The 24,875-nt window shown below is 37.1% G+C and overlaps 1 protein-coding gene across 3 annotated transcripts in view; it reads left to right on the forward strand.

Annotated features, from left to right (window-relative positions):
• The first annotated feature begins 226 nt into the window (after positions 1-226).
• ATM (Serine/Threonine-kinase ATM-like protein) overlaps positions 227-24,875 on the forward strand; it is a 177,529-nt gene continuing 152,880 nt past the window's right edge. For all 3 annotated transcript variants that reach the window (XM_082907876.1, XM_082907878.1, XM_082907877.1), the window contains exons 1-13: positions 227-684; positions 993-1,101; positions 1,235-1,378; positions 5,376-5,537; positions 5,636-5,831; positions 5,966-6,122; positions 6,209-6,348; positions 6,431-6,518; positions 6,912-7,012; positions 8,736-8,834; positions 9,432-9,488; positions 9,719-9,803; positions 17,842-17,916. In XM_082907876.1, coding sequence (XP_082764002.1) covers positions 616-684; positions 993-1,101; positions 1,235-1,378; positions 5,376-5,537; positions 5,636-5,831; positions 5,966-6,122; positions 6,209-6,348; positions 6,431-6,518; positions 6,912-7,012; positions 8,736-8,834; positions 9,432-9,488; positions 9,719-9,803; positions 17,842-17,916 — 1,482 coding nt within the window. In that variant the 5' untranslated portion in view covers positions 227-615. The remainder of the gene's footprint in view (positions 685-992; positions 1,102-1,234; positions 1,379-5,375; positions 5,538-5,635; positions 5,832-5,965; positions 6,123-6,208; positions 6,349-6,430; positions 6,519-6,911; positions 7,013-8,735; positions 8,835-9,431; positions 9,489-9,718; positions 9,804-17,841; positions 17,917-24,875) is intronic.

Genomic DNA, 24,875 nt, shown 5'->3' on the forward strand with positions numbered 1-24,875 from the left:
GGTTCTTTACTTGGTAAGTTATTGGGTCTATTTTTGATGATTCAAACCGTTCATATTTTAAAATTTATTATGTATATCATATCTGTAAAAAATTAAATTATCAAATATCTCTGATTAACTTGATTTTTTATAAATATAATATACATAATAAATTTAAAGATATAAACTATTAGAATCATTAAAATAGAACAAAAAAAAAAAAAAATGAGCCTAATAACCTACAAGTAAGGGGTTAAGGAAAGAATCAAAGAGTGGATCTTGCAAACCAATCACGGCCGCTAACTCGTGCGCTGTATCGGGTACAAATACAAAAGTATTCTAAAATCTCGACTCCGCAAAACCTGCATTTGGTGCGTTCAATTCCTGCTGGAGAGTGTTGTGCTGTCTGTCTGTCTCTCTCTCTCTCTCTCTCTCTCTCTCTCTCTCTCTCTCCGTGTAAAACCCTTGTCTTTGTTTTCCCGCCATTTATTGCTCCGCAAAGCGACCGTAACCAAAGAAACGATGCACAGTAAACCCTATCGTTCTTCTCCGATCTCCTCACACATATCAGATTCAAACTTCTCTTGAAAATCCACACTCCAACTGTTGAGAATTCGTAAGGTTTCCAAACTCGCCATGGTCACTTCAAGGGATGTTCAAGAGATCGTCTCAAAGCTATCATCCGATAAAGCTAAGACTCGAGAAGTAATATTTAATATTCACTTCGTTTTCTTTCCACTCTGTTTGTTTTCCGAGAAAATGTAGGAAAACAAAAAAAAACAAGTAAATTACCCGATCACGCTTGTTTTGTGCTTTTTTCTGATTTAGAAAAAAAAAGAAAAAAGAAAAGGAACTCAATTGAAAGCTTAACTGTCTCTGGCTTGGTTGGATAGTATTTTAATTTCATTGTGTTTCCTACATTTTATTGGGAATCAGGAAGAACCTTCATGTAGGTTAATGTTTCTGCGTGTATATATATTTTGTTGAATCATGGTTTTGATTGGTGAATTCAGGAAGGACTTAAATTGTTGAACACATGGTTAGAAGGCGAAAGTTCAATTGGCTTTTGTAGATATATTGGACAGAAAACAGCAATGCTTAAACCGAATGATGTACCTCATTGTAAGATTTGATATTGATACATATGTATATATGCATGCATTGAGATGATTTTGTTTATTTATTAGTGCTATGCCATTACATGTACAATTTGTTGAATGGGAAATTTGGTAATTGAATCCTTTTTTCTGTGCAGCCGAGACTTGGCCTTTTCTTGTTAAACTGCTAACTCAGTGTGTGTCGTTAGAGTTATCTTCGAGCAAGCGGCGATTGCCAAAGTTAATATTTGCTAAAACTTTGCGCATTGTTGTACAACGAACAGAGGATGCCAAGTATTCAGGTTGTTGCTTGAAGCTTATCGTTATTAAGTTAATTTATTCACTGGTAAATATTTCATTGATGTAGTAGCCTTAAATCATCAACTTTTAAGGATGAATTTCAATCCCTTTCACCATTCTACCCCTCAAATCCTATATCTTCCATTAAATCCTAAGCTGCCATGACTTTTCTTATTGCCTTGGGCAAAATTGTTTAGAAGCTATGTTGCATGGTGTCACGACCCTAACCCGCCCCTAGAGGTTTAGGCTGTGACCGGCCAGTAATCGCAGATTACCTCCGGCCTCAAAGACAAATCTGATAATTAATAATAATAACGGGGCATTGTGGAAGCAATAATAAAATACAAATATGTCCATCGAGTAGTGCATACATGAAGTGCCGTATAAAATTAAAACTTCAACTTCTTCATAGATGCGGATACAAAAGTACATCATAGCATCATAACACTTGTACAACATATCCATACATAGAAAGCTCCAAAACAAAAGAACTAAACAAAGAAAACAAAACAATCATCTTGATCCACAAGGTTGACAAAACTTGGCGCCAATGAGTCCAAGATGGCCCCATCACGGAGGCACTCCAATACGGCTGACAAAAGTGTGGACTCTCGAGTTTGCTCTGTGCTTAACGTTCCATTTGCTCACCTATATATATATATATATATAGGGGAAGGAGGTGAGCTAAAGTATAAAGAGGTTAAATGAATGATGTCTGTTATTGTACAAAATCATATCACATGAGTTCAAAGCAAATCATAAGTGAGTACTTGTCGTATCAAAGTTCACAAATCATATTCATATGTGGTAAATCTAATAGTGAGACGAAGGGCCCGAAGGCATAACGAAGGGACCACATGGGTATAATGAAGGGATCATATAGGTCAAGCGAGAGGACCACTTGGGTCAACATTAGAGATCTCTGTGCATATATAACGAAGGGCCATATTGTTACCTCCGGGCGAGAGCCACATAACAAAGGGCATGGTATTGGTACCCCAGGCAAGGGCAACACTAAGGATGCCACAATTACATTTCTAAAGAGACAATCATTCATTCATAATGAAATAACATTTCAAAATAATACTTCGGCGGTAAACCAAAATACATTTTAACAACATATCCTTACAAATATACTACTAAAAGTGGGTTGGTACTGACGGTAGACCTCAGTTGACCACCTACACAAAGCACATAATACAAATACACACTGAACACACATCTGAAACAAGTAACGTATCTTAATTTGATTCTCTTACGTGGGTTTCTAGTTTGTTCCATGATTAAGGATGTTTAAATGATGCAAAAGAGCGCCAAAAGGGGCATAAGGATGCAAATATGCACTTATAAGTGCCAGTCAAAATTTGCTGAAAACAGGGTCTTCGCTCGAGCGCAAACTTGGTCGCTTGAGCAGTGTGACCTGTTTGCAAAAGTATTGGATGGTCGAAATGTGCGCTCGAGCCAAGTGCTGAACAAAAGTGAGTTCGCTCGAGCGCACACTTGGTCGCTTGAGCCAACGGCCAAATGTCTGTAAAAATATTGGATGCTTGCAATGTTCGCTTGAGTCAAGGATCCTTCGCTCGAGCGAACTTGGCGAATTTTGGGTTTTCTAGATTTGTGTTTGAAGTTCAAAAACATTCCTTTCAAGTTCAAAGCTTGCATAGTTGGTCTCAAAAGCTTAGAAAAACTTTATAAAACATGAATTGTTGGAAAGTATGAAACCATGATCTCAAATCCTCTTTCAATTCTTCAAAATAAATTCAAAATACCACGTTCTGGACATGCTTGTAACAAACTCAACTCTTTTCTTTACAAAACATGTTTATATGAGATGTTGAGTGCAAAATCATGAAGAACCTTAAGAAATAACTCATGTAAGTCCCATGCATGTATGAATTTGTAGAAAATCAAGTCCAAAGATAAAGAATTATGCATGCATGTACACAATTCACTCAAACTCACTCCATTCATGATGATTCATGCTCATTTCTTTCAAATACATGTAAATGGTCCTACAACTTGGTGGATTCATCTTCCAGCATGAATTATTCTCATGAATTTAGGGTAAGGATCTTAGCTAGAGCTTGAATTTGGCCTTAGGTTAAGTTAATCTCTTCAATCTCTCTTGAACTCCCTTGAATTTCTTTTCTCTCTCTCTACAATGAGTTGAGCTCTCTCTCTAACACTAATTTCAGCTCAAAGTTTGTTGAAGAATGGAGTCTTAAGCTCAATTAGTACATATATATATGTTGATTAAGGCTTCACTAATCAAATGGGGTTAAGACTAAACAATTGGACTTAACTTAAGTCTAAACAATTATAAATAATTTATGAGAAATGTCTAAGACCTCTAATCCAAGAGCACTAATAGCTTTAATGTTGGTATGGGTCCCACATGATGGGATGTTTTGCTCTTGTGTTTTTTTGTTTTTTTGATTTTCCAGCTCATTAGGGCTGATTTAGTGGTCCAAATTTAGTGGGGTACCAATCATTGCTGTTAATTTATTCTAATTATTTTGATTCGAATCAAATTTTAGTTAAACTTACCATATGGTTCTAAATATTCCAACTAGCCTATTGAATTAATCAATTTTGCTTTTTGAATCCGTTTGGGCTTTCAATATGGAATTCTACATTTGACATTCAAACAGATAACTCACAAACAAACAGATAAATGTCAATTAAGCACATAATTATGCAAGTCATGCCCAATAAAATAACATATAAAAATGATACGTTGGTCGGGGTTGTCACACATGGACCTTACCTTGGTACGGGTGTTAGGTGCTGATGTGTACCTAGAGGTTAGATTTATCAAACTTTAAGCATATGTGAACTTGGCAAAAATGGAGTCATATTTTTATATTTTTTAATCTATTATGTAAGATAAAATGGTATTATATGGAAATTATATTGTCAAAAATTTACTTATTTTATAGCAATTATAATAAATATATGTAATGATATTGTTAAATACAATTGTATAAGTGTCCACTGAAAAATATCGAACCTATATTCCACACCCTTATCCAAGTGTTGGGTGTTTGACATGGGTATTTGATTTGTATTGAAGAGTCCATGTATCATAGCTTAGAAGTGTCAAAATTTAACTTATTTTGTAGCAATTATAATAAATACTTGTAATGATACTGTTAAATACAATTGTATAAGACGTGTCCATTGAAAAACATCGAACATATATCCCATACCCTTATCCAAGTGTTGGGTGTCCGACATACATATTTGATTTATTTTGAAGAGTCCATGTATCATAGCTTAGAAGTGTCTTGAAAATCTCTCCTTACTGATTAATTCAGTGGTGTCACTATGAATGATTGGCTGAACAACCTCAGAGGGCACCACTTCATCTTTCGGAGTTGGTGCCAACTATGGCTTAATTGCATGTGGTAGCTTATAGGACAATAATTTGTATTTGTTCCCGCAGATAATGGAGAATGGTTCAATAATAATTATGTTCCTAGATAGAGTAAACTGATTAAATAAAGCTCAAGTAGCAGACCTGAAACCTAGGAGCCTAGGACGATAAAGGTTGAATTGAGCTGAGTGACTCGTATTCAACAACAAAATAAGGTTAAGCCCTGATATTTAATTCAAATTGTAAAAGTTAAGAATTCCAGGCTTCCTTAGTTTAATTTTTGAGGAAATATTGAACAAAGTTAATAAGTCGGAGTGGTAAATTTGTCACCGGTTGGAGCCCTAGAAAAGAAAAATCACCACCCCATTCAGCCTAACAGAACTATTTGGCTTACTTGATTCAGATTTTTTAACTTTTCAGAGACCAAGACTGTAGAAAGATAATATTTGAAGTTGTAATTTCATTTTTTTTCCAAGTTTCCTAACCAAACAGAGTTGGCTAAAAAGATATATGCTCCATTGATCTGATTAGTTGAACTGTGTGCTTGAATTTTATTCCTTTCAATGAAAATGGTTAAAAGAGCATCATTTGATGTAAATTATGTATATTATCATTATTGTTAGGCAAGAATTTGCTTCTGTTATCCATGGTGAAACTGCTTTTCAATCATATCTGGGATGTCTTGAACGATGTCCCCAGCTTTCAAACCGAGTATGGGATTATCCTCCGGCTTCTTTTGGAAGTGAAAGATTATCGATTTCACATGAGGAAGCGGGTCTATTGCAGTGAGTGTCCCTTTTGCCTTGTACCTCATACACATTAGGATGTTTAGAGTATTGTCATTTATCGGTTTTCTTATATTATTCTAACTTCTTTTGGCAAGGTTTGGTGCTTTTATACATAGAAAAGGTGCAAACAAGCTTGAGTGGCAGTAATAGTATTCAATCTAATCCCAAAGAAGACGTGTTTCGTTGCATCTTGACACTCCATTCACTTCTTGAAAATCCTCCTGGAGACTTTCCAGTTAATCTTCGTGAAGACATTGTTAGGGGGTTTGTTAGGATTTTGCCTTTTGTAAGGTATTGTGATTGTGTCCTCTTTTGTTTTTCCTTACGCTTTTCTGCGTGTTTGTGTCATGTATTGCTGGGTTTTCATCTGGAAGTTTCAGTTATGGTATAACATGCAATCCCTTTTTCTGCTGTTACATTTTCAGGGATGAGGGAAAGATTTCACGTAAGCTAATCGAATGTTTGAATACATACTTGTTGAAGGATGGTCCAAATTTGGGCTGTCAGTCCTTGGAAATTCATGATGCTGTGAGGCAATTTTTGTTTCGTTGTTGGATAACAACCCATGACCGTGGTCTAAAGGTTTCTTAATGTGTTGTGATTAGTTTTCTATGTTAATTAGTAGAGATTTGAAGTGATTTATGTTTGTGTATGTGTTTCTGTTGCAGGATGCACTTATTTTATATGCTAGGTTACAATTAAATTTGACTAGGGGTGCAGCTGATGGGAGTACTTTGGTAGAACAACTTCTGGATGTAGTCGGCAAGGATCTAGATCAAAATAATATTTGCAGTTCCAGTATTCCCTGGTGAGTTTTTGGTTTCATTATACAGTCCTTTTGAAGTTCTTGAAGTTCTGTAGTTGTTCATGTGAATATGCTCTGTTTTCAGGAGTGACACAACCAAGGATGATAAGTGTGGAAATTTGACTAGCTCACAGTGTGGTTTGGTGGAGCTTGCAGCCCTTGTCTTTTATCGGGTAGTTATGCAGAAATTTCTCACCTGCATTTCAGTTTTAGAGTTGATGCTCTGTGCTTTAATTTGTTATTTGGTCATTGTATGGATTTCAGTTTGACACATAAGTTCAAGGCTTATGGTTTTCAATTTTGAAGGATTCTTAACTAGATAAATCTTTAATGAAAATTTACCTTTTCTATAACTTCTCTTGATTAATTGTCATGTGGTTATGACAGAAGTTGTGCTACCTTTAAGGGTGTAATTTCACAATTTTTGATATGAAATATACATTCCCAAGTTTTCTCTTGTTAAATATTGTGAAACTGAAATTTTGACTTCTGATAGCAGTTAAAATTTATTCCTTTGGCTGAGGGCAGAGAGAGGAGATTTATTAATGTGATTTTGACTTTCCCAGGCATGCGTCAATAAATCAAAAGCACCGACTGAAAAACGAGCCAGGAGGGAACATGCTGCTGCCTATCTAAAAGAGGGACTCATGAAAGGAAAATGGCTGTGGTATGTTTTGAGCCAAAGGATTCAATCTATTCTCATGTCCTTGCATGGGATGCTATACCTGTTCTCTATGACATATTGGTTTATATTTACAGTTGGTCTGAACATCTACCAGTATGGAGCATTTATCTATATACATGTTGATTGATATGTGATGAATCGATTAGTATGTCTGGTTTAATGACATTATTATAATCTGTTGGGGAAATTTTTCCATCTTCAAATCCTTCAATCACTGGATTTTTGTATTAAATTTTTGTTCTTTCTGCCCAGTTATATCCAATTAAAAGATCTAGTTATGTGTTAGTATCTTTGTTGGGGTTTTAGCTGCTTTGACCATCAATGGGTGTGTTATATTGATAATGAGATTTTTAAAGAAAATTTAATGCATTTAATTTGCAATGCACTCTTGCTTATTGGATTTGAATGTCTTGCTGGATGCACTATTGAAACAAAGGTACTTAAAACCAGTATTTCATCAGCTGTGTCTATCACACAAAGGTTCTCCCAGGAAACAAAAAATTGGGGCAAATAATGACTGCCCCACGTCTTTTACCATTGGTTTGGCTGTGTTGTAGTTTGGTGCATCGCTATCACATATGTGAGACGTATTATTTTTAATTTTGACAAATTTGGGGTTTTTATTTTTGGTATTTTTGTCAACATTCTCTTCAGTAAAATATCTTGCTTATGTCAAAGCTAAGGGGTACTTTTTTGTGAAGTGACATTTAACTAAGGCTGGATTTTTGTGGAGAGACTAGCGGGATGAGAAAGGCGATATAAGTCTGGGGATGTGAGATCTCTGATTGAAATAACTGTCCTGCTTATTTTGTGTCTATTTTTATGTTTCTAGCCTTCATAGCTAAGTGATTGGAAAATCTGCAAAAGTATTTCCATACAGGGGTTTCTAGTGGGAGGATTCAAATATCACCCTATTGATCATGATTCAATTTTCTCACTGAGTTCAATAAGGTTAGATGCATTTTATCATTACCTCCCTTATCATCATTGATGTGAGTACAATGATGCCATGGGATAATTCTTTATCTGTCAGTAGCCATGCTACTCCTAGTAATTTGTATTGAAGGGGGTAGAATCTTACATGATCTTTAATTGTAAGGTATTTGCAACTATGATTGGGAATCTATTAAACCAGACTGAATAATCAAATGGCAGAATAAGATCCACGTAGCAGATTAATCTGCTACTCATGAGATACCTTTATAACCATATACAACATTATATGTTTATGAAATATTTGCACTGTGAGATCTTCATAGATGTGTTTGGTTTTTCCCACTAACCACTCTGCTCATTTGAAAGCTGTCCATGGTTGAATTGGATATAAATCTCTATTATTATTGATCAGTGCCTGGATATAATTTTCATTATTCTTTGTGTAATTACTTGTGAACCTTGTAAGCTGAAATCCTATATTACCATGTCAATATTGGTAATTTCTGTGAGGTTTTTGAATGACTTTTGGTTTTGAGGGTGCAATATGTCATTATTGTGTTGTCAGTTTTTTTAGTCGCATTATATTGTCACATGTGCTCAATGACATATTTGTAGTAGCCACTGATGAAGAAGTATTTGGAAGTATGCCTTGTGATATGATATTGAAGTGTCCATAAGTGTATGTGGATTGTTTTAGTTTTCTATCTAACTTTTCATTAATTTTCCTTACTACATATTTTGAATTAATTAAATGAGAATTGTTTGACAGGAACGCTGTCTTTTGCTGCCTCATACATAACTACTGTAGCCGCATCAGTAAGCATCTCTTAATCTACTGGTTTGAAGGCATTTGTGCAAACTTTGAAAGGTGAGTTTGCATTGGCATGTTGGAGAGGCTTAATAGAATCCTTGTCTTCTTGGTGGCTTATTGTTTCTTTTGATATGCAATTTTCTTTTCTGGTGTACCTGCTTGAAAATTTACTCCAAATAGGACAATCAATTAGAAGAGATATACTTGTCCTCTTCCTTTTACTTTCTTGTTTCTTGTTTCTTGAATTTTTTATTTTTATTTTTTGATTTTGTCTGCTGTTTTCATGCATCAAAATATGGAAACCTTGTGCTTATAGGCACCTAAGTTCCTCGTTGCAGTTCATTCGATTTAAGTTACATCATAGTTACTGTAATGTGGCCAATTTGTTTGAGGAAAGAATACAGTAGTGATTCAATTAATCATCTAGTTGCATGAATGTATTCATCAACTAGTTTGTTCACTCAAGTTGAGACTGCCATGTACTTATACTCTTGACATATTTACTGCTTAATAGAGTCTTCTTGGATGCTCTTGTGCCGAGATACTCTGAAACAACAGGATGATAAAACTAAAATGTTTCCATGTAGGCAAAAGTTTTATATAATGTTTGAATTTCTCAAATTGTGGAATTGATGGATTGGGATTTTATTGCAGAATAATAAATGACGCAAATATGGGCCACACTTATGATTGTTTGCTGTGGATTCTGCGGTATGCTGCTCTTGATCTGCATACTACTACTGATCATTTTAGCTAATTGCTCGTATGCCAGAGCTTTTGCAAAATAATGGCTGATGATTCTATGCTTGTTTTTTATATTTAGATACAATATTCTATTTCCACTTCATTCTATCCATGTTTCTGCTTTAAAACTTGATATTGATGCTTCTTCCACTTCTTCCTTTCTACCTCTTATGTATATGTATCTACCTTCTTTGAAGGAGTCTGCAACGACTCTCTTCAGTGCTTCTGCTTTCAGTTTCAAGAGTGGAGACCTCACCAGGTTCATCTTTCTCCTCAAATGAGGTATCTGGTTTTATTTATTCTTTTTAAATTAAATGTATCCATAAATGGGTTTGTATGTTAGCAGGTTTCATCCTTCACTAGAATGAATAATGATATATAACTGAAATCTTATTTGACCATGAGGCAATTTTCTAATGCCTTGGTGATCATATGTATGTAAAATTCAGAATGCTGGGTTTGAGTCCTGCTATCTGTTAAAGTTTGTAGATAAATAGCATCCTAAAATTGTGTTTCTTTGATGCGTCATTTCACAATATGTAAAATGGGTGAATATTTTCAAAACTCCATTCTAAATTCGATGGCGCATTTGATTAAGCTCAATCTTATTGTTTTAGGTTTGCCTTGTTTAACTTGACCTTCATTGAAGGGAGGCCTCAACAACTGTATCAGAGTAAAGAAAATATTGTCATGATTAATATTGCTCGGCGTTGGTGTTATGTAGTGAAGTAGTTATTGGTTCCATATGGTGCCCAAAGTAGTCAGTAACATTGTATTATTTTGTTTTTATGAATTTTGAATGGCTTAAATGTGCCTTAAAATGTTTGAGCCACACACATTTCCTCGGTTGTGTTATTTAGCCACAAATGCTTTGTGATTTTCCATGGTCATTTAAAGTTCCTTTTGTCGGTGAAAAATGAAATTTAAAACACTGTTTGATGATATTCCAAAAGTCAGTGTTGTTTAGCCCAAAATGCATCTCTGTTTTGCATGTGTCAAATGATAATGCATTTTCTTCCTGCAAGCTGTGTAATGACATAAAAATAATACTAGGGCGGTATTCTTAGTTGATGGTTTTATAGTCGGGAGCATAGTTGTCAAATCGGAATTCGTATCGTGAATCGAAATGGCCTCATACCGAATCGCGAATCAAATCGAATCGTGAATCGAATCTTCAAGATTCGGTAACTTTTTCTAAATTATTTAAAACCGTATCTGCACATTTAGATGTTAAATATATCTTATAAATATGAAATATTCGGACTTCAATCAATAAAAATGTTATTTTGAATGATAATCACATAGTTTAATATGTAAGCAGTTAACAAAGGTTCCTATGTAAGATCACCATCTTACATTTTTTCATTTTAAGATATTTCTTATTAATCATTCTCAATAAAGATAATAACCAAATAAACAAACTATCAATTTCTGAAGTGACAATAACTAACAACAATATTGATATTTGAACAATAAGCATACATACTTTTCTAAGTAACAGTGAGCAAATCATAAGGAAGAATTATTTAGAATCTTTTATTTTAAAGTCTAAAACATTTTAAAAAGTATAGTTGACCTCACACATGTAATATTCAATTATATTCAATTTAACAAAATAGCAATAGATAATTCATAGTGTAACTTTAATCTTGAATTTCTTTAGAAGATATATTATGATTTTTAAAAGGAAAAAAAATGAGAAGAAAAGTTAAAAATATGTTGAGTTTGACTGAATCTAATTGGATCCTATTAAAAACTCTATGATCACTAAAATAACAACAAATCATGTATATGTGTTGGTTATTTTGATATTAAACGCTATTAGAAGTTATATTATGTCATTTTTACTAAAATGATGGAGAAAAAAAGAGTCAAAAATATGTCGGACATTATAATTTCAAAAATTTTGAATCGTAAAGAGTGAATCGAATCGTGAATCGATTGTGATTCGTGCAATTCATTAGAGATTTACTTTCAAAATAGATTCACGTATAGATTCGTATCGATTTTGCAAAAATTGCAAAGATACGAATCAAATCGTGAATCGTAAGATTCTAATAACAGAGGTCGTGAGGGATAGGGTTTGTGTGTTTCATCTTCAATATGGAGATGATACTATATTCTTCTCTTCGGCGGAGAAGAATAAGGTGGTTTGCCTTTTATCTTTGTTGGGAATTTTCAAGTTTCTGTTGGGTCTTAAGGTTAATCTGAACAAAAGCAGTGTCATGGGCAATAACACGCAACATAGTAAAGTTGAGCAAATGGTGAGCATTTTTGTGAGTCTTCCTTTTAAGTATTTGGGGCTTCTGTAGAGGGCAACCCTAGAAACGAATCTTTCTGGGTGTGAGTTTTAGAAAAGGTTGGAGGGTAGGAGGAGAGCTTTGCTTTCCAAAGGAGGGATATACTTTTACTCTGTAAACTGTCCCGACATTGATTCCGGTTAGTTTCTACAAGGGTCCAGCAAGACTCCGTAAACTGTCACAACAACTGTCACAGCATTGTCTGCTACAACGGTCCGACATGACCCCATAAACTGTCTTCTACACCGTTATGACACCACCATACAGTGTCCTCTACAACGTTATGACACCCTCATACAGTGTCCTCTACAACGTTATGACACCACCATCCAGTGTCTTTACCAATGGTCTGACACGACCATACAGTGTCACCTATCCTCTTTTATTTTTATGTATTTTCTTGTTTTGTTACTCTCTCCAAACTCAAGTTGGTTAGTTCCTATCCCCCTTGAGTTTGCGGGGGCTGTTAAAATCCACCTACTCTCCACCTACTTCACCCACTTAAACCTACTCCACTAAACCTAACCCACTACACCACTACCACCTCACCTACTCCACTAAACCTAACCAACTACACCACTACCACCTCCACTTCACCTACTCCTTACCTACTACACACTCACCCTTTTCTATATATAGGAATCATGAATCATTGTAATAAATATAACATTACATCAATCAATAATAATACATACAATTTATTCTCTCTCTTTCTCTATACATTATTTCTTACATGGTATCAGAGCGATAAGATTTAAGCCTGTATTTCTTTCTCACCGGCGGGCAGCCGGCCGACACCTTTGCCTTTGCTGCCCGCTGGAATTTTCTACACATACCTTCCACTCTCCACAGCCGTAACTCTGCAAGAAGAGAAACTTCGCTCCATCATTTTCTTCCACGAATCTTCTTCGTGGCTTTCGAGCTCGTCTCTCACTATCTCGTGCAATCGATCTTTGCACTTCATCGCCACATGTGAGCAACCGTGGCCGTCGTAAACGCCGAAAAAGTGCAAATCCGCCGGATTCTGACTACTCCGGCGGCAAAGCAAGGGGTGAATGGCCACAGCGTCTTCCATATCTCTCCTCCTTAGGGCATTTCTGAGCCACCTCAGGCTCGTTTGTCACATTTGAAGTCGGAGATGCACACTGTTTCGCAGACGTTGTCTCTGATTCACCGTTCTCCACCAAACGACCTTCACTAATCACGCAATTCTCAACTGCTTTTCCGCACTCAGACAGCTTCGAATCTGCCACCAAAACATCCAATTTCTGACGTTTTCTACCGTGCTCTTCCAGATTCTTCTCAGCTTGGTGATAGATTTTTCATAATGGTTGCTACCGCCGCTACTTCTGCATTTTTTCCAGTTGCATCTCCTCCACCCGATTCTGGTGCCAAGACATCCAGCAAGCTTGGAGGACCTCCAGCAAATGTGGATGCACGAGGGATTAAATCAAAATCTGCTGCCACTGGGGGTTTGCAGGTTAAGGCCAATGCACAAGCCCCTTCCAAGGTAAACGGTACCAAAGTTGGTGTAATGGAGGGGCTCAAGAGTGAGGATGATTCGCCATCACTTCACCAAAGGACTTTTATCAACCAACTGTTCACCCACGTTGGGCAGTGTTACAGCTGCAAATTTGTCTTCTTATCACGTGAGGTGATGATGAGATTTGTGAATTATTTGAAGTGGTTTGAGCTGGAATGCATATCTTCAGAAAAGGAATGTGCCGGTAAACCTAAGATAAACTATGTTAATATGTTACAGTGTGTCTCTCTCTCACTTTACTTTTTCCACCACCCACAACACATTATCATCGCCATTCCCTAACCCACATGGACTTGTTCCCATCGTTTCATACAACTCATCATTCATCCCACTAGAATATATAGAATATATATATATATATATTTATAAATAAAATAAAAAAAAAAAAAAAAACAATACAAATTTGCACACCAAACCTTCAATTATTTTATTCATGTTGGGGCTCACCCCGATCACCATTTTACACCAAAAAAAAAAAAAAAAAAAAAAAAAAAAAAAAAAAAAAAAAAAAAACCACAAGATTTGTTTTCTTTTCTGCAGACGGCCACCCACCGATCTCACTTTTTCGCCTATTCCGCCGGTCTTTTCTTCTTGCCTCCGTCCTGGGCGGCCCTTGACGGTGTTGCCTCCGTGTTTCCCACTCCACTGGGCACGATCACTCCACCCTGCTCCTCCACTACAGCATATGGCGGACCTCCAAATCGGAACATAACGGTGGCCTTCCGCTTCAGCTCCTTATTTTCCGCCTTTAGCACACTTATCTCTGCTCGCGCATCCTTATATATGCGTTGGAGCAGAGCCAGCTGGGAGTTTAACTGCTGCACCTCATTTGCCCTACTCTGCAGCCGGTTCGACAAGTTTGTCACCGCAGTCATAGTTTCAACACAGGACTTCAATGTATACTGATTAGCTTCAATATCCGTTTGCACTGCCATTTTTTGCTCCACCGACCGCATCGGAAAGTTCAACGGAGCAAAACCAGAGGTGTTTGGTTGAGGTTCACAGGCCACCGCACCAGTTATCTCTCTTGTTGACTCGTTGAGGTCGGGAAAGAGAGTGAGCAGACCACGGGAAGAAGAGGCTATGTTCTGGGTAGCTGAACGGGAAGAAGAAGCCATGTTTTTGGGTTGCTGAGTGTTTCAGAGAAGGGTTGGTTACAGAATGTTACAGAGAACGAAGAGGTTTCAACTGGTTTGTTATGCTTCCAAGCCTCAGACTTCGCTTTGGTTTATAAAGACAGAGACGACGAGGCCGACACGCGCTCTGTCAATCACGTGCATCGCCGCGTGTCAGGCGCCCCTTTTGATGGCTCGACGCTTCCTGTCGGGCACGTCTTTTGATGAAGTGGGCGCACCTTTTGATGGCACGCCTTTTGATGGCACATCTTTTTATGAATTGGGCACGCTTTTTGATGGCACGCCTTTTTATGGATTGGGCACACCTTTTGAGGGTGCGACTTTTTAAGGGTCCGACAAGACTCTGTAAACTGTCCCGACATTGATTCCGGTTAGCTCCTTCATGGGTCCGACAAGACTCTGTAAACTGTCCCGACATTGATTCCGGTTAGCTCCTTTATGGGTCCGACAAGACTCTGTAAACTGTCCCGACATTGATTCCGGTTAGTTTCTACAAGGGTCCAGCAAGACTCCGTAAACTGTCACAACAACTGTCACAGCATTGTCTGCTACAACGGTCCGACATGACCCCATAAACTGTCTTCTACACCGTTATGACACCACCATACAGTGTCCTCTACAACGTTATGACACCCTCATACAGTGTCCTCTACAACGTTATGACACCACCATCCAGTGTCTTTACCAATGGTCTGACACGACCATACAGTGTCACCTATCCTCTTTTATTTTTATGTATTTTCTTGTTTTGTTACTCTCTCCAAACTCAAGTTGGTTAGTTCCTATCCCCCTTGAGTTTGCGGGGGCTGTTAAAATCCACCTACTCTCCACCTACTTCACCCACTTAAACCTACTCCACTAAACCTAACCCACTACACCACTACCACCTCACCTACTCCACTAAACCTAACCAACTACACCACTACCACCTCCACTTCACCTACTCCTTACCTACTACACACTCACCCTTTTCTATATATAGGAATCATGAATCATTGTAATAAATATAACATTACATCAATCAATAATAATACATACAATTTATTCTCTCTCTTTCTCTATACATTATTTCTTACACTTTGGTTACAACCTGTGTTGAGTAGCATTCTTGTCTACTTTTTCTCTTTTTAAGATTCCAGCTAGGATTGCCCCCCCCCCCCCCCCCCCCCCCCCCCAAAAAAAAAAAAAAAAAGAAGAGAAAAAAGGAGATAAGTTGATGTGGGATTTTCTTTGGGAAGGGAAGTATGAAGGCAAAAAGATCATTTGGTTAATTGGGAGATGGTCACACTTCCTAAGGAGAAAGGGTGTCCAGCCGTTGGTAATATTGTGGCAAGGAACATTGCCTTGCTTGCTAAGTGGTTATGGAGATTTGCCATTGAATGTGATTCATTATGGCATTTTGTTATTAAGAGTAAGTATGGGGGTTCAAGTTAACGGTAGAGATGCTCAAGTGGTCAATAGGGGTAACAGTCGTGCTCATTAGAAACTTGTATTTCATCTTTTCACTTTGGTCTAGGTTTCTTTCCTTGAGGATGGGTGATGGGAAACAGTTCATTTTTGGAAAGATGTCTGGCTGGGAGATTCTTCATTTGACGGCGCCTTTCCATATGTATATAGAGTGGCTCGCTCTCATAATTTCTCAATTTTCTCTTTGGCTTGTTCTAGTTTGGCACCGATATCTTGGAATTTTTTCTTATAATCTTAATGATCGGGAAACTTGTGAGTTGACTTCCTTGCCGTCCCGGATTGAATACTTCTCTTCGTCTCCAAACGTGTGTGATAAGTGGTTTGGCTCATTCATTCATCTTGTGAGTTTGCATGTAAACCATTTTTTCACAAAATCATTGATAAGTCGAGTGTGCCATCTTTTCACAAAAAATTGGAAATTGTTTGTGGCATCTTAAGGTGAAGATTTTTATATGGTTTTGGATCATGGAAGCATTTTGACCAATTATACCTTTCAAAGGACAGGCCCAATCACTATCTTTGTCAATGGTGCATCATGTGTAAGAGGGGTGAGGAATGTTTGAATCATCTTTTCTTACACTTCCCTGTGGCTTTGAGGTTATGGCATTGACTCTTCCTTTTGGTTAATTCATCATGGGTGGCTCTAACAGCAAGTATCCACATGCTTTTAATTGATTTTTGAGTTTTGGAGGCAAGATAAGGGCAAAAGTGTTGTGGCTTTGTGTGGTATTTGCTATCGTCTGGGTCATTTGGTTGGAAAGGAATGTAAGGATTTTTGAAGAGAAATTGGGGACTTGGATTCTATGTGGGATAGAGTTTGCATTTTGGCGTTGTTCTGGAATATTCTGTATCCCCTCCATTTGAGGGTTCCACTCTTTTGATTACTAGCGACTGGGTGTCTGTGTGCCATTTATAGTTCTTGTTTCGTTTTAGTTTTGCTCATAGATACTTGTTTGATTATAGAGGACTTCTTGTCCTCTTTGGTATGTTTTCCCTTTTTTCTTGATAAATTTCTTTTTGTTGCTGATCAAAAAAAGAAAAAAAAGAAGTTATAAATGTAAGATGGAAACCTACCCTAATATTCCTTCCCTTGTCCTACCACGGGCTACCCACCTCTTCCACCTAACCAACAGTGTTGTGCCAACTTAAGTGGCATGCGTTCTTTTATTTTATGGGTAAAAAAATTCACAAGACTTGTCAAAGAAAAAAAATGAGAAATTCCAAATTCTAATCTGATGAGAGTTGTTGACATGGTTAAAATTGGAATAAGTTTGTTAAATAACCTAGAGTGTGTGGGTTGTGGTTTTGTCCTTGTTCGATATGCAAAATTCCCTAAAGGTCTTATTGGGTGCTGAAGAATAAAGGTGAAATGATTGAGAGACAACTTTAAACCACAGAACACTGTTTGAAGATTTTCTGATTATGTTTTCTAATTTGAGAATAATTTTAATTTACTACATTGATGTAGTAGTATTATTTTATTTTATGATTATTGTTATTTTTTGATCAGCAACAAAATGAAATGTTTTATTGAATGAGAAGAGAATGAGAAGAGGACAAGTCCAACAATCATTACACCAAAAACCCAAAAAAGCTCATATACATCACAAATTGCTTTCCAATCTCTAGAAATAAAGACAAATGGAACCCCTTTGAAAACTGGAACCCCTTTGTGCTTGTTTGAGGCAACATGATCAAAAAATTGTTAATTGAATAAACTTTGCCTTTGTGCTAGGTTTGAAGCAACATGATCTAAACAATTGTTAATAGAATAATGTCATTGAATGATATGGCGTGTGTTTAGAACAGTAGGTTTTCTTATCCAGTGTTTTCCTGTTAATGAAGACTATTACTTGTTGGCAACCTTTATGCAGCTTGAAAGAGGTTGGCACACAATATGGAGCTGTCTAATGCGTGGGTTAGCTGTATTCAGTAATGTCACCTCTGTTGTAAGTTTTTGTTCACAAAATCATCTTTACTAAAATTGAGTAATCACCACCTTTAGTGTTGTTACTGTAGATAGTAAATGCCTGTTTTTTTTTTTTTTTTTTTTTTTTGTTGTTGCTTGTTTTGATTGGGAACAAAACATTCTGCTCATTTTAGTATAGAGGAGCCTTTGTTTGAGTTAGACACCACGTTTGCATCATGCCTGAATGTTTATCATGAACACTCTGAACATCTCCACAAGTTTTGAAATAATTTTCTCTAACCAAATAAATAGGTGACGCTTATAGGGATTGAACTTGCTACGGACTTCTTTGACATCTTTTTCTTTCATATTGGTAATTGGATAAGATCTTAATTAAAGAGAATAAATACAACAAAATGTTGGTCATAATCGGTGATACTTCTCCATTCCTAATGTTGTGTATTTTGTTGTGTTACATGGACTCTTCTATTTCATTCAAAGTACTTGTATCCACTGAATATGATAAGGGTAAGGGCGTGTGATATGTCTTGTACCCAATTTAGATTCTCGAATCCTTTATTTTATTTAAACATGTTTGAAAAAGCAGAAACTCATATTGCCATTAAAGAAACATTTCTAGCCTCTTGTATGGATGAGAGATAAAAAATTTATATTTCCCTTAATCCTATTTAATTTCAAGTATATTTCTATATAATTTACGAGGTCTTATTTAATAATATTATATAATATGCAATATATGTGTGTGTGACGCATCCCCGTACTCGTATCCAACTTTTGGATACATAGCTCAATATTCTAAAATTTAGGTTTATGATGTTCTAACACTTGGACCCACACTTGCATCCGATACTCAGACTTGAGTCCATGTAACATAGGTATTTTGGAAGACGGCGGATTTTATGAATGTGTATTCTATCACTGCTCGACTTTTAAAAACATAAATTTAAATAAAAATCATTTATTTATTGAATGCCACGTGCACTTTGAAAGAGTTTAGGAAAATCCAAGAAAGGAAGAGCCTGTCGGTTAAGCTGTTTTGCTTAAAATACAAAAGTTTAAGATAATTCTTGAAAAATTAGTTCTGGAAGATTTAGAAAATCGTTACAATGTTGCACAAAATCTCCATCGTTAGTGTGAAGTAAAGAGGAAATTATTTAGCTGTTGTACTTAAAGGTAAGTGTCAAAGGCCTCATTTACTAATGTGGCCTTCCTGCCCCAACATGCATATATTCATACCACACCAGCATGCATAATCAATTGTCAGAGTCAGAATTAAGTACTACATATTATGCTCAAGTCTGGGACAAATTAGAAGTATTGCAATCTTTTGATAAGTTCACTACAAGCTCTTACATATCCGTTATAAAACTAAGGCCTATTGGAGATAAGATTATATTGTCAAAAATATCAGAAGGTATGGATGGTATTAGAATATATAAAGATCCCGTGATTTGTACTTATCATGATTTATTGTATCTTTGATTTATTTTAATTCTTTAACTGAAGGGATTTGATTGTATCTCCGACTATACATATATTGTGTATCATGTAAACAAGAGTATCAAGTTGAGTGAATGAAAGATGTAGCCCATAGGGCTTTGTGTGTGGAAGTAGGCCAATATTGGTTGAATCACGTTAAATCTTTGTGTTCTTCCTTTTTTCTTTTCTGTCTCTATTATCTCTCCATATTGAACCTTACTGCCTTATTACAAAATTCAGCTAGTCCGAATCATAGAATGCCCATTGCAAGGTAGGAACTTATGAGCTTCAAAATTGGGCAGAGTGTAACTTCTAGTATGTCTAAGCTCTGCCTGCATTAGAAAGGGTTAAGCCTAAACCAACTGGCTTAGTAGAAAACATCTTCAATCCACATGTATAACAATGGTGTTGTGTGCAAGTGTTCATAGTTACAATATATTGGAAAATCAACAGTTTAATAAATTCATAAAAAGGTGACAATAAGATGTAGAAGGGGAACGAATCACACGTGATTGATGCTATCCAATTAAGTTTTAAAATGTTCAACCCATTTATAAACACATCTTGGGATTGTGTATTCCTCGCACCTTGCTTTTGGCATACGTCGAGTTTTCGGCTTTAGAAGTTATTATCTGGAGGCTAGAGCATTAAACCCACATTACATTCCAACACCAACGCAGTCTTTTCTCCCTAAAGGAGTTCTAGGGTTTCTCAATTTACTTCTTCCATAAATGAGTGCCAACAAAATAGTTCTCACTACAATTCCTCCCAAAGGAGTGCCAACTAACAATTTACATAATTCTCATAGTAGTATAAATCCTTAATTTTGAACATTTCCAACAAGTTCCCATGTTCAATCTTATTCTAATACAATAAAATTTGTAAAATTTCAAACTTTACAATTTTGGGGCTTTTCAAGTCAATCAAGATGCATTTAAAATTGAAGTCACGTTAAGGGTTTTCATGAAGAAACAACATCAATGTACCATGCTCATCTCAATATTTACTAGAAAGTAAATCAAGCACAACAATAGGCATGAAATAGGAACACATTTTCAGAAATCTACACAAGAAACCAAAGATTGACATGAAAAGAGTAGAAATCCCCTACCTAGTACCCAAATGAAGAAGACTGGGACTTGAGATGTTGGTGAAATGAAGATCCAATGGGTGAACAATAAAACCCTTAGTTAAAAATGAAACACAAGAATTGAGAGAGAGAGAAGAGAGAACCAGAGATTTATTGGGAGAGAAGACACAAAACCTAATTAGGTTTTTTACCTATCTAAACACATTTATTTATAATAATAAGGGAATAAGTACAATGACACTATTACCCTCAAGCACATAACTTTACACTCTCGCTCAAGTTGGTGTATAGATATCTTTCATGCCCAACTTGCATACAATAGGATGAAACACTTTAGTCCTTAACCCTTTGGTAAACACATCACCTGACTGATCTTTAGATGTGACAAAAAACAAACAAATGATGCCATTATTCAATTTCTCCTTGATAAAATGTGGATCAATCATGATGTGCTTAGTCCTATTATGCTGAACCGGATTATGAGCAATGTTAATAGCGGCCTTATTATCACAGTATAGTCACATGGGACCACCTCTCAACAATCCTAGGTTAGCCAATAAAACTTTCAGCCATATCAACTCACAAATGCCATGTGTCATGGCTCGATACTCTGCTTCTGCACTTGATCTGCCAACAACTGACTGCTTCTTACTCCACCAAGTCACCAAATTTCCTCGTAAAATGTACAATAACTTGTGGTAGACCTCCTATCATCAATAATACCATCCCAATCTGCATCGGTGAAGGCCTCTAATCTTAAATGACCATGATTGGAGAACAAGATGCATTTTCTAAGCGTTGATTTGAGATACCTTAAGATTCGATGAACTATATCCAAATGCCCCGTTCGAGGATCATGCATGTATTGGCTAACAAAGCCAACGACATATGCAATATCTAGCCTGGTATGAGAAAGGTATATCAGTCTTCCTACAAGCCTTTGATACCTTCCCTTGTCCACACGTTCTCTGTCACTACTATTGAGCCTATGATTAGCTTCAATAGGAGAGTTAGCAGGCCTACATCCCAACATGCCTACCTCCTCAAGCAAGTCCAAGATGTACCTCCTTTGAGAAATAAAGATGCCCCTATCTGATCTAGCAATCTCAATTCCAAGAAAGTATCGTAAGGGTCCGAGATCTTTAATTTCAAACTCCATGGGAAGTTGAGTTTTGACTTTGGACATTTCTTCTTCATCATTGCCTATCACCACAATGTCATCCACATAAACAATAAGTACTGTGATCTTATCCCCACATTGTTTGATGAACAAAGTATGATCTGCATGGCTTTGCTTTATACCCAAATCTAAGCATCGCCTTAAGGAATTTGTTGAACCAAGCTTTAGGAGATTGTTTCAACCCATACACAACCTTCTTTAATCGGCAAACCTTTCCGTCAGTGGTTGGAGAAGAAAAACTTGGAGGAACATCCATATACACTTCCTCTTTTAGATCCCCATGAAGAAATCCAACTATTGTAACGGCCATCCCAGAGTTGCTACATAGGAAAGAAGAACACAAATGGAATTCATCTTGGCCACTGGTGCAAATGTCTCTTGGTAGTCAATGCCATAAGTTTGAGTGAATCCTTTAGTACCTAGCCTCGCCTTATATCTCTCAATGGTCCCTTTAGCTTTCTACTTAACAGTGAACACATTTGAACCCCACTGGCTTTTTCCTGGTTGGTAGAGAAACTAACTCTCAAGTGCCATTCTTACTCAATGCTCTCATCTCTTTTGCCATAGCTTCTTTCCACTTAGAATCATTAAGAGCTTCCTTCCAACCCTGTGGAATAGAAGCAAAAGATAAAGACGAAACAAAGGCACGATATGATGGAGATAATGAGTCATATGACACAAAATGATATATAGGATGTTGGGTACAATATCTAACTCATTTCCTAATAGCAATAGGAAGATTCGAGTCATCAACTTCATGAACATCACTAGCAGGGACATGAGAATTAACAGCTAAGGTCTCATTACTTGAAATTGGAGATGGAGATGATTAGCATGGCAGCACATCATGCACCAGTTCTGTCTGTCGCCGAGAGTAGGTCTCGAGATTTGATCTATCTAACTGACGAGACGCCCTCTGAACACAAGGAATTACCTCCCCCACACTACATGGCTCCCCCTCTCCCTCACAACCACTAGAAGGAGAAATTATAGAATTCGAGAAACCAATCTCTTCTTCTAGAATAAAAACCTCCCCCTGAAGAGATGATCTCAGGATGAATGGCTCGAACGTAGAAAACGTAACATCCACAGAAACATACAGCTTGCGAGTGTGAGGGTCATAGCACCTATAACCTTTTAAAGTAGAGGAATAATAAGAAAAATACACATCAAGGCCTTAGGATCAAATTTGCTGCGAATGGAATGAGGGGAATGGACAAAGCAGACACAACCGAAGACCTTAGGTGGAAGGGATCTGGGAAGAAGGTCAAGAGGGTGTTGAAACTAGAGGACACTCTAAGGTATGCAGTTAATAAGATATGTGGCGATAAGGACCGCATCACCTCAATATGGTTTAGGTACATGCATTGTGAACATAAGAGCATGAGCAACCTCAAGAAGATGACGGTTCTTTCGCTCGACAACACCATTCTGTTCAGGGGTACCGACACAACTAGTTTGATAAAAAATGCCATGGGCTTCAAGATAGGCCCTGCACCATCAATATATTCAGTGCCATTGTCACTGCGGAGGACTTTAATGGGGGGTAGCAAATTGAGTAAGCACCATCTTATGAAATATTTGAAAACATGAAAAAACTTCATTTTTGGTCCGGAGCAAGAAAACCCAAGTCACACAAGAGTAGTAATCAATAAAAGTGACAAACCACCAATAACCAAATACAGACATAACACGAGATGGACCCCAAATATCAGAATGAATAACCATAAAAGGAAAAAGACTTATTTTATTAATGGGAGGATAACAAGAACGTTTATGTTTAGCAAACTCACAAGCATCACGATGAAAATTATTCTTATGACAATCCTTTACTAAAGTAGGAAAAAGTTTTTCTAAAACAGAAATAGAGGGGTGTCCTATACGCCGATGCCATCGATGTAACAGGGGAAGGGCGAAAGTGCTAGTTGCTTGAAGAACTCGGTGAGAAGATCTAATAGAAGAAAGTTCAGCATCCAGAAAGTATAGGACCCCATGTCCTTTACCACTGCCAATCGTTCTCCCAGTACCCAGTTCCTGAAAAACACAATGAGAAAGATAAAAGGTTATGAAACAATTTAGCGAATTAGTAAGACGACTAACAAAGAGTAAATTAGTAGAGAACTGGGGAACATGAAGAACAAAAGATATAGAAATAGAGGAATAGCAATGAACAAAGCCTGTCCCAGATATAGAAGATAAAGACCTATCAGTAACTCTTGCTTTATCCTTGCCAAAACAAGGAGAGTAAGAGTAGAAATGATGAGACAAACCTGTCACGTGGTCAGTAGCGCCGGAATCAATGATCCAAGGATATAAAGAAGAAGAAGAAGCACTCACGACACTTATAGGAATACTTGTAGAAGCAAAGTTGGAAGCAGAGGAACGATCAGAAGCAGGAATAGAAAGAATTAAGCCGAGCCATCAAACGTCGGAGGGCGTGCAACTTATCATGGGAAAGTGTAGCAGAATCACCCAGGGTGCTAGCAGAAGACTAAGAGAGATTGGCATGGGAACAAATAGCGCCACTACGTCCACTAGTACCACTACGACCTTCACTGCGGCCTCAAAGAGGACGATCATGTAACTTCCAACAATGTTCCCTATCATGCCAGTCTTTTCCACATTAATCACAGGTAATCTAACCACGATCAACACTAGTACCTTTGCTCCCAGACTTGGAGACATGGCTGGTGAACCATAGCACTACACCTGCTCTCTTCTTGTTGAACATAAGTATACGCCTCATGCACAGTGGGAAAAGGATCTCGGCCAAGAATCTGAACACGAATCTGATCATACTCATGTTAAGACCAGTAAGAAAATCATAGATCCTCTCTTTGGACACCATCAACTGAAAGGTAGTAGCATCTTGAGAACAGACAGCGTGGAAGTTCTGATAATAGTCGAGCTCTTGCAACAAATTACTCAGCTCGGCTTAGTACTCGGCAAGGGACTTATTCTTTTGATCAAATTCCCATATTTTCGTCCGCAATTCATTAGCCTAGGCATCATTACCACGCTAGGAATACATCTGAGTAGCAGTAGTCCAAATGTCATGAGCGGGATCCATCAAAACAAAGAAGCGGCTAACACTGGAGTGGATAGAGTTAATAAGCCAAATCATGACAAGAACATTCTCTTTTTGCTATTTATCTCGGCCTGGTCCATCCTCCTTGGGAGCCTTAGTAACTCCCTTGATGTAACTAGACATACCATGAGCAGTTATGGC

This window comes from Camellia sinensis, chromosome 15, assembly GCF_055761805.1.
Source record: "Camellia sinensis isolate YWXY chromosome 15, ASM5576180v1, whole genome shotgun sequence".
NCBI classification, from domain to species: Eukaryota; Viridiplantae; Streptophyta; class Magnoliopsida; order Ericales; family Theaceae; genus Camellia; species Camellia sinensis.